At 43.6% G+C, this 10880-nt stretch overlaps 2 protein-coding genes across 2 annotated transcripts; both read left to right on the top strand.

The window, feature by feature from the left end:
- The first annotated feature begins 1274 nt into the window (after nt 1-1274).
- On the top strand, nt 1275-2181 carry LOC130469888 (uncharacterized). Its single transcript, XM_056839405.1, has 2 exons — nt 1275-2016; nt 2171-2181. The coding sequence occupies exons 1-2, from the start codon at nt 1275-1277 to the stop codon at nt 2179-2181; spliced, it is 753 nt and encodes a 250-aa protein (XP_056695383.1).
- Nucleotides 2182-7836: 5655 nt separating this feature from the next.
- LOC130469192 (uncharacterized) lies at nt 7837-8998 on the top strand. The gene is made up of 3 exons (XM_056838144.1): nt 7837-8023; nt 8120-8310; nt 8386-8998. Exons 1-3 carry the CDS (start codon nt 7903-7905, stop codon nt 8977-8979), a joined length of 906 nt encoding a protein of 301 aa, XP_056694122.1. The 5' UTR covers nt 7837-7902; the 3' UTR covers nt 8980-8998.
- Nucleotides 8999-10880: the final 1882 nt, after the last annotated feature.

Below are 10880 nucleotides of genomic sequence, written 5' to 3'. Positions count from 1 at the left end.
GCCTGTATTTTATTTTATTTATCTTATCTTAAATTATCTTACTAAAAATCACAAAAAAGAATAAGTTCAACGCAAATAAGATAAGAGTTAATAAGTTTTGAGATTTTCTACTCCGCGGAACTTATTTTTGTTGCTTTCTAAGTTGGCACTCTACTGTTGTTAAACAACTTTTATGCCCTTACTTAGCAAAATTATATTAAACAACCTAACCAAGTATGAAAAAGTGCGGAAATGTTTGTCTCTAAATTAAAATTAACGCAACCACCACATCACAAAGAAGGACAACCACCCGACTACCATCAATCTCCCCACCTTGAAACACCGATGCCCCGACCATCATGGCATCACCCTACCCCAGAGTCTCGTGGAATACCGGTGACAACCTGAAGTGTTCTAAGCGAAGAACAACTGCATGTCGAGAGAAAGAAACCTCCCCATTCTTTATGAAAAACTAAAAATTTCAAATTGATCATTTCAAATTCACTTTTTGTTTGGAAATTATGGGATTCCAATTTCATAATTGAATACTTGAACCTTTCCTGCACTGAGTATAATCCAATTTAACAAAACCAAAAATCCTTGACAAAAAATAAAACCAACAGAAAAACAATTAATTTGTACTTATACATCAACAAATTTCTTCCCCTTACTTCCACATTCACATCAATTTGCATGATTTTGATTATTGATACATAAACCCTGAAAATCAAGGTTTATTAAGTGATTCATTTAGCCCACATTGACAAAATTCATATAATTGTCAAGGGGTTGAACCTGTGTTGGAAGTCCTAGTGAGAATACAAAAGAAAATGAGTGGGAAAAAGTGGGAACATGAAAAGTCCCACATGGGAAAACACCAACTAGTTTCAATGTTTATATTTGGGGACTTGAGGGAAACATTTGTTTAAGAAGGCATGAGAGTGGCATGGGTGGATAAACAACACACACGCGCGAGCGCCGTGGGCCATGGGCCTTGGTACTTGCTACTTGGTACTTGGCAAATGCGGGCGTGGGGTTGGTTTTGTGGGCCGGGTTATTCATTTTGGTCAGAAGTGGGTTTAATTAATTATGTGATTGCACACAAACCTTGGTGTCGTGTTAACCCTGGAGGGCAACCGCAAGTGTTCTACTGCATCAGAGGTAGCGCAGAATTGCCTTTTAGAGCAGTGGTTCGGCCACGGCGCGAAAAAATTATTCAGTTTGTGTACACGTAATATCCAGCTAAGTTGTTCCAATTATTTATTTAGCTAACAATCTAAGGGACAAATTTAATTATGGCTATGAATTTGAAATTTCTTATTCCTAACATGTCAAAATTGGAACCTCTGGATGGAAAGAATTATAAACGTTGGGCTGTTAGGATGAAATTTTATTTGGAACAAATTGATGTTGCGTATGTTATTTATGATGTTGTGAAACTTGATGATGAATCTGAATTGCATGATTTTGAGGTGAAGTTTGCTAAGGATGATAGAACCTATAAGGGAATATTGTTGCATCACATGTCGAATGCTTTGCTTGATATTTATATGGGTTATAATCATGCTAGGGATATTTGGGATGGTTTAGCTAAAAAGTATGGAACTGATGATGCTGGTACTAAACGTTATTGTGTTAGTAAGTGGTTAGATTTTCAAGTTGAGGATGATAAACCAATTATTGATCAGATTCATGATTATGAGAATATTTGCATTGCTAAGGCTGTCGAGGGTTTGGGTATTTGTGATATAACCCTTGCTATTGTTTTAATTGAGAAACTGCCACCTTCATGGAAGGATTTTAGAAACCAATTAATGCATAAGAAGAAAGACCTTACCTTAGAGGAACTCGTAGTCGTAGGTCACCTGAAAATTGAGGAGGAGAACCGTATTAAGAATAAGGGCCAATCTGTGTTTTCTGGTTCTGCAAAAGCTAATCTTGTTGAACCTAAGGGTAACTTTGATTCTTATAAGTTTAAGGGGAAGGGCAGTCCATTAAAGCCACAAGGGAAAACAAGGATAATGGTATCATCAATTGGTACTTCCATACGGAGTTGTTCCAACCACCTAACAAGGATAATGGTATCGTCATCATCCCAATGGGGAGACACGATTTAGGTGTCTACAGTTCCCGACAGGGGAGGAAATATTCGGTCAGGTCTAGTAACCTCTTCGTTAGGGTGCATGTTCAGCCGTCGCCTAGTTCTCCTCTCCTCGCGTCAGTCATTTTCCAGACCTTGCTCCTTCTCGTTGAAAAGGAAGTTTTGCATGATGGTTATGGCCGCGGTGAGCTCTTCCCGGGTTGGAATAGGAGGCCTTGCGGTCACGGCGGTCGTAGCCCTGCTCGGCTGTGACCTCCCCTCTGACCGCGGCTGCATCTCCGCGTCGGATTCTGAATCCGTGTGAACGATGAAATCGTTGTGAACGACGTTGTTAGGGTTATCCATTTTTGAAGCAAAAACGGTTAGTTTTTCAAGGCTTTGAAGTGTTCCTCCCCACAGACGGCGCCAAATTGTTCTGGTGTTGAAACAATGGGATTCATATGAAGACCCTTTTCATTAGTGTTGAAGATCTTGCTTGCTTGATTGAGTTGTGTCCGAATTTTACCTGCACAATGACAATGTCACTAGCCTCGGGGGTGTTTCCGAGGAAAGCCCCTCCGATGCCTAATTAAGAACAATGCTCAGATCCTAGAGAGAGTTCTCTAAAGAGTAGTCTTAAGGCAATAAATTGGACGTACCTTGAGGTGTGAGCCTTGACGGCCAATTTATAGTGTTTGATGTAATAAATGTACCCTTAGATCATTTATTGCTGTTTTGGGCCTTGGGCCTTGTTTGGCGGCTGAATAGCCAATTAGGGTTTGATGTTGTTGTGTTTGAGCCATTGGACTTTGGACTTGCTGGCCCAATCGGTGTCCAATTGGGAGCCCAAACACTTAGATAATCACTATAATGCTAATACATGTAATCTAATAAAAAAAATAAACATGACAGCTAATCACCATAATAGTAATACATGTAATCTAATCAAAATAAATACGAGAAGCTATCAGAATTTCGCCGCCCGCACTAGTATTTCACAGCATAATTATTTCCTAGTTCTAACCTAAACCATGACTTTACCTATTGACCTTAACATGATACTAAGTATTTTTAACCAATTATACACACAAAACATCATGATTTATAGCAGCTATTCATGCCGGAACAAATGAAAAATTGGGCAAAATCATTTAGACAATATAGAATTTAAATGGCAAAGATTAATTAACAGAATAAACTTATAACTTAAACCTACTAATGAAAGCTAATTTTGTTGCAGGAAGGAATTCGAATTAGCATACAATTCTAATGGTGACGAATTAGTCCAAGAGTATTAGATTATATGTTGCGTTGACTTATGCCTAGCAGGAGTATTAGCATCGGAAAGCATATATCAATTAGGATTGGGTCATTTGAATTGGATTACAATTCTAAAGTATTAGCATTTATGTTTATATAGATTACATGCACATGTGTACCTTGTAAGTAGATGATCCTTTAGTATTACAAGTCGAAACCTTAAGCCTTTGCAATATATATTACGTATATATATTAAAAAGTAAAACATAATTCACCTAAAAATAATCCCTTAAATCAAACCTAATTTCGTATCTAATCTTTATCTAAGCATAGCATGATTTCTAGAGTTTAGGATTGTACTAATTACCTTGAATTCCAAGATTGACATAAGGAAACAATACGGAGGAAAGGAGGGAGATTAATCCCTTGATTGATCTTAAAATGTATGGTTTAGATACAACTCTACCTTGTAGAGTTTTATTAAAACTCTAGAGGATCCGGACTCAGGTAATTACCATAAATTTTCCGTAGATTACGATTCTCCGTTTTAGGATATTATGTAATCTAATTATTTATGTAATGTTGAAATCTTATTTATGGTCAAAGGCGTTGATTATACCCATTCAGAATCGTTGGTTTGACCCTAAATTGAAACAAATTGCTGAAATCTTTCCTAATTCTATAGCTGAAATCTTGTCGATATATTTTCAGCCCATTCAATATTCTTTCGCTGAAATCAGTCCCTAGAATATCTCGCTGAATTGAAATCCCATTCAATATTCAGTAATTGTTTTTGGAATTTTTTAAGAGATCAAATAAAGGAACAAAAATTAGATAATCAATCCCTAAAATCTCTCGCTGACAGCCCATTCATTATTCAGTAATTTATTGCAGTACTTTTTTAAGAGAATTAAAAAAAAGCAAAAAAAGAAGAAATTTTTTGGCGGGAAAAAATCGCACCAGGAATTGACACGTGTCATTCCTGGTGTCTCTTTTAGTATATAGTAATAGATGTGGCGTGGAAGTTGGTGTTTTGCTTATGTCTTATGGGTACGGGTAAGAAGGTTGTAATAAAAGCTATAAACCCATATCTATCTCCATATTTGATACTCCCTCCGTGTCTTAATACTTACACCGTTTTGACTGAATACTTATGTCAATGTATAACTTTGACCATCATTATACATATTATAAAAACTTTTAAAATTTTATTATTTTGAAAATATATATACTTCCTCCGTTCCGGAAATATCGCACCATGGCTGACTTTTAATCCTCCAACCCCTACTTTGACTCTTAATATCTCAAATAGTGTGCAAGTACAAGTTATAAAAATTTAATATTTAGAAAATATATATCGATACGAATCTAACATGACCCATGTTGTGGGGTTTTTCCGGTAAGATACCTGGGAGGTTTCTTGGTAACTTTTACAGATTAAACAAGATTGTATTTTTATAGAGAGAGAAAGTAGAGAGAAGGCAGAGCAGTAATTGCTCTAGAATGTATTGATTGTGACCCTTTTTTCTAGGGAAGTGGGAATATTTATAGTACTAGGTTTTTGGGGGAATGACCTAATATTCCCCTTACATGATTGGCTGGGGAATGGGAGGAGGACACGTGTCCTTTCTCCTTACAATTCTCTGGCCTCTTTGGGCAATAGTGGGCTGTTTGGGCCTATTGTGCTTAGTCATTCACTTGGGGTACATACTAATTAAGCCCCTTTCCAGGTATAGGTTTTATACATACATTTATACACACTTAAATACATACACTGTAGATACCTAGATTAATACCCATGCCTCGGAGTAGACTTCGTATGATTTCTGCTTTAGGGGGCGCAATACGTGCCATGTGTCACATCCTCATTGGTACACGAAGGCACGGTAATTTTGCCCACAACATTTGCCCCTCAAGAAGGGCATTTCTGGAAACACATTCCGGGTATCGCTTCTTGACTCTTGTTTTGCATCTTCGTCTTTGGGTCAGGTGTTGAGATGGTGACACGTGTCACCTTTCTCCATTTTGCCCCTCCCTATATATAGAGGTGAGGGGGGGTAAATTTCATTTTTTACATTTCATTTTCACAGAGCTTTCATAGGCGATTTCCGGCGTGCTCCTACCACCATCAGGCGATTTCCGGCCACCAGGAGACTCATCCTTTTCCTCGTCACACTCATCCCGTTCTTCGCGAAACTCATCTCGTTCTTCGCGAAACTCATCCTGTTCTTCACCAAGTACTTCGCAGATCTTTCAAGGTTAGTTTTCGCCTTTCTTGTTTTTGTTATCCTCTCGTCATTTTTCCCTTTGTTAGCGGCCGACCTCTTAGTACTAGGTAAGGGTTTAAAGGTTTTATTTAAGATTTTTCCGCCGTTCATCTTTTGTCGGGGCGGACGTCCAATCGCGTCTTTTTCTTCATTGTTGGTCACCCCTAAGCCGTGCTTCGTTCACTATGCAGAAGGCATGGCTAGAACCAAGCAAACGGCAGATCCGACGCGCCTGCGCTTGCGGGAAGAAGCATCGACACCTCCTAGGGAGAGATATTCTTCCACCGCCTCGGCAGTCGACGAAGAATTTGCCGAACTCTTTCAAGAGATCGACGAGTACGTCGAGGCGGGGGAGCAGGCGGCAAGCTCGTCGGAGGGTACAGCGAGCCAGGCAGTGGGGGAGCCAAGCGTCGCTCCATTGTCATCGGCCGCCGAGGAACAAGAAGCTGCTCCCCAGCTTATTAGGCCCAGAGGACGGGAGGAGGCCCAATTGCTTCCGTCAGAGATTCACCCAGACGTGGGCTGGATGCGGTGGCTAGACAGGCACGGAGCCAAGATGAGGGATGACCTCTGCGTGGGGGAAGGGTACCAAATGCGCGTGCCGGCCGGTCTGGACTCGACCGTCAGCCTGCTTGCCGAGGGAGAATTCCCTGTGTATGCAGCGTCAATCAAACTCGGCATGAGATTCCCTCCACACCCCTTCGTTGTGGAGGTGTTAGACGGTTTCAATATTGGGGTGGCCCAGCTGACCCCCAACTCATGGGCGGATATCTTTGGCTACATTGCCAAATGTGCATTGAACGACGTGGAGCCGTCCTTCAACGCCTTTCTGCATCTGGTCTCCCTCTCTCGTTCCCCCAGTGCCGCCAAAGGGTGGTTTAATCTGAGCAGCCGTGGTACCTACCAGACAGTGGTCGGCAAGCTCAGCAAGTGGCATATGTGGAGGAAGAGGTGGGTCGTGTTTTACACTGACGACCAGGAGATGTATGAGAGAATGAGCCGTTGGAACTGTGACGCCAACTTCATGGATCGTGACGAGCCCCTTCCCCCCCTTACTGCCGAAGAGTGGGATCAGATAATGGTCCTGTTCAGGGCCAACACTTACCACTTAACAGTGGATAAGAGTTTCCATGTGCCGGCCGAGTGGTTGCCGCACATTAGCCAGTTTCGGAACGAGGCCTTTCTAGCGGCCGTAGGCTTAGGATATTCCATGACTCGAGGTTGTATGCCAATTTATGTGCCGTTCTGCGTGGGTCTATTAATTTTTTCTAACTTTGGATTTCTTTTGTTCACAGAGGAAGGAATGAGCAAGCTATCGGCGGCGGATATTGGGAAGGGCGATATGACCGATTGGATGGCGGACATCTATGAGGCCAAGATGCAGAAAGCCAAGGCCGAGTTGGAGGAGAAGGTGAGTATTCTCTTAGGTTGTCGTTTTTTTTTTTTTTTTTTTTTTTTTCTTTTTTGCAAGTTGAACTTCTCCCGTCCAGCGTCTATAGTGGACGTCTTTTTAGTGACGAGCCGATATCCTGATATCTGACCCGTGTTTGCTAAGGTAGGCCTCGTCACTTTTTATTGACGGGCCCCTTAGTTAGCGTTTTTTCAAGTGACTCGTGATTGATAGGGTACGCCTCGTCATTTTTGGGACGGGCGTCCTTTTTAATGACGAGCCACTTTTCTGCGATTGACTTGCACTTGATAAGGTACGCCTCGTCATTTTTAAGGCGGGCGTCCTTTTTAATGGCGAGCCACTATTTATTGAGTGACTTGTGATTAATGAGGTACGCCTCGTCATTTTTAAGACGGGCGTCCTTTTTAATGACGAGCCACTATCTTGTGAGTGACTTGTGATTGATAAGGTACGCCTCGTCATTTTTAAAACGGGCGTCCTTTTTAATGACGAGCCACTATCTTGTGAGTGACTTGTGATCGATGAGGTACGCCTCGTCATTTTGAAGACGGGCGTCCTTTTTAATGACGAGCCACTATCTTGTGAGTGGCTTGTGATCGATGAGGTACGCCTCGTCATTTTGAAGACGGTCGTCCTTTTTAATGACGAGCCACTATCTTGTGAGTGGCTTGTGATAGATGACGAGGCCTAATATTTGACTGTCCTTTCTTTTTTAGCAAGCTAAGGACGCGGCTAGGGCGTCTGGGAAGAAGAAGGGGACGACTCTGTCCCAGCTGAAGAAGAGAGCTGTGCCGGCTGGCTCGGAGACTCCGAGTACCTTCAAGAAGCCAAAGCCTCTACCTCGCCGTCTCGTGAAGAAAGACGAGTCGAAGGTTGCTGAGGGGGGATGCCCTGATGACGAAGAGATGGGCGTGGACAAGCCGTCTCTGGTGGTGGACTTGGTGGAGGACCCTCTTTCGGGAATCCCGGCCGACGTCCGCTCTCAGATACCGGCGGAGGTGGCCCGCCGAGCTAGGTCTTCGGGCGGTAAGTATTATTCGAACGTCGTTCAGACGTATCGAGCCTCCTCTGGCAGTTCTTCTTACTCTCCGCGTCATCCTAAGGCCATTGTTTTTCCTATAGCCAAAGACAAAGGGAAGGATGCAGCTGCTGCCGAGGATGAGAACGTACCTGCTACTCCACACTATTCGTCAAAGGATAGGGTGGCTATATGCCGCAAGGTTTTTAAGGCCGTCCCCGCTGAGTATGTTGCTTCTCTTCCTGGCCGCAAGACTGACGCCCAGTTTGGTGCGATCCAGGCCACTCTTCTCGACGTAAGTCTATTTCCAACTTGCTTGTACTTGTCTTCCCTTTTAGAGTCATTTACTAATATGTAGCTTATTCTGCAGTTGTTCTGCCGCATGGAATTCTGCAAGAGCTGGAAGGCCCGCACTGCTGAGGAGCTCAAAGCTCAGGTGGCTGAGTCCACCCACCATGGTGACTATGCGTTCAAGTCCATTGAAGAGGTCCGCCTGCAGATGCAGACGACCATAGACCTTCAAGCGAAGGAGGTGGCTGCGTTGAGATCTGACAAGGCCGAGCTGCTTAAGAAGATCTTGGCGCAGGACAAGGACATGGTGGCAATGGTCGAGGAAGCCAAGACAGCGGCGGCGGAAATACGGGCGCTTCAGGACCAGTTGCGGGAGTACCCTCAGGTCAAAGAGGCGGCTGAGGAAGCCGAGCATCTTCGTGGGGAGCTAGAGACGGCCAGATCGCAAGTTCGCACCTTGCGTGAGCGTCTTCTGGAATCCTATGATCAGGGGGAACAAGCGACCAAAGACGCTGTTAAGCACGCCTGGGAGAGCCACATGTCAGAGTATGATCTTGGGTGGTTCCAGCGGCGAATGGAGCACAGTGCCGCTGTGTTGGCTGCTGAACGTCTTGGTCAGCCGCCCCCTGAGTTTGTATCATCTGATGACGAGGACGATGCGGCCGCCCCCTGATTTGCTTCCTTTCCTATTTTTTTAAAAATTTTATTCAAGCGTTCCAGTGCCTAAGGGCAAAAACAATTATGTTGTAAAGTTTTGGCGCTGATGGCGTCTGTATCATTGTGCCTGCTGAGCACACAACAATTCTCTTTCTTTTTCCTGGTCAGGAATTCTGAGCTACTTTCACACGCCTTTCTACAGGCGTTGTTTTATAAGTAAATAGGTTTTTTGATGTTTCTCCTATCTCGCATTTACTTGCTCTTCATAGTTTGATTATTCCTTGATCAATAGGCTTAATAGGCTTAATCAATAGGTATGGTTGCCAAGGTGCATCCGAGAGTACACTAAGCACGTTAATGCCGCAGGCAACTGAGTAGGCGCTAGGCCCTACTTTGGTCGTCACTTTCTTTGGCGAGCGTGTCTATAACGATATTGATTGGCGCAAGTCAATCAATAGGTATGATTGCCGCTAGACATGCTCGTCAAATGGACTGGCCGGCCAAACATTCGTGCCGCCGCGCTTTTTAGCAAGCAACCTTTGTTTCGAAGTTAATCGTGCCGCTGAACTTTTGAGCGGACAACCTTTGTTTCCAAGTGTTTGGTGCCGCTGGCAACTGAGCATGCGCTAGGCCCTACTTTGGTCGTCACTTTCTTTGGCGAGCGTGTCTATGACGATATTGATTGACGCAAGTCAATCAATAGGTATGATTGCCGCTAGACATGCTCGTCAAACGGACTGGCCGGCCAAACATTCGTGCCGCCGGGCTTTTTAGCAAGCAACCTTTGTTTCGAAGTTAATCGTGCCGCTGAACTTTTGAGCGGACAACCTTTGTTTCCAAGTGTTTGGTGCCGCTGGCAACTGAGCATGCGCTAGGCCCTACTTTGGTCGTCACTTTCTTTGGCGAGCGTGTCTATGACGATATTGATTGACGCAAGTCAATCAATAGGTATGATTGCCGCTAGACATGCTCGTCAAACGGACTGGCCGGCCAAACATTCGTGCCGCCGCGCTTTTTAGCAAACACCCTATGTTTCAAAGTTTGTTCATGCCGCTGGGCTTTTGAGCGAACAACCTATGTTTCAAAGTTGTTCATGCCGCTGGGCTTTTGAGCGAACAACCTATGTTTCAAAGTTGTTCATGCCGCTGGGCTTTTGAGCGAACAACCTATGTTTCAAAGTTGTTCATGCCGCTGGGCTTTTGAGCGAACAACCTATGTTTCAAAGTTAATCGTGCCGCTGGCACGTATTATGCTGTAATGGTCGGCCAGCGGCTTGCTTATATTAGGAGGGTAGTTGGATAGGTGATCAGCCTACAACTTGGTGCTAATCTGGGCCACTACTTAGGCTTCAAACAATTAGTCTTGCTGAGTTTTTGCTAATCTGGGCCACTTCTCAGGCCGTCATACAATTAGGCTTTGGTTATGCATTGGAGTGTATATGTTTATATTCATTGTGCGAACAATAAATATTACGAAACAAATAGAGTAGTATTATTTATAACTTTGCAAGGCGAATTTAGCCGGTTACAAAAGTAATTACTACCCTACTATGACCATTAGAGGCCGCCCCTTGGGCAATGGATCGTGGTAAGTAAGACAAGGCTTAGCACATATCTTAGAAGAAATATTTCTTGAGGTTGTCGGCATTCCAAGTGCGTGAAATAGGGCGGCCTTGCATGTCTTGAATGCGGTAGGTTCCATCTCTAACTTCATCATAGATCTCGTAAGGTCCCTCCCAAGTGGGCGTCAGCTTACCTTGTTCATTTGCTCGTCCTGTGGACTCCATTTTTCTGAGGACAAAATCTCCCACTTTGAGCACTCTATTAGAGACTCTCTTGTTGTATTCTCTTGCCATCCTTATCTTGTACAGCTGTTGCCTGAGCGCTGCATTTCCTCTAACCTCGGGCAGAAAGTCCA

Source organism: Spinacia oleracea, chromosome 3 (assembly GCF_020520425.1).
Source record: "Spinacia oleracea cultivar Varoflay chromosome 3, BTI_SOV_V1, whole genome shotgun sequence".
Taxonomy (NCBI): domain Eukaryota; kingdom Viridiplantae; phylum Streptophyta; class Magnoliopsida; order Caryophyllales; family Amaranthaceae; genus Spinacia; species Spinacia oleracea.
This window is presented reverse-complemented; position numbering and strand designations above follow the sequence as displayed.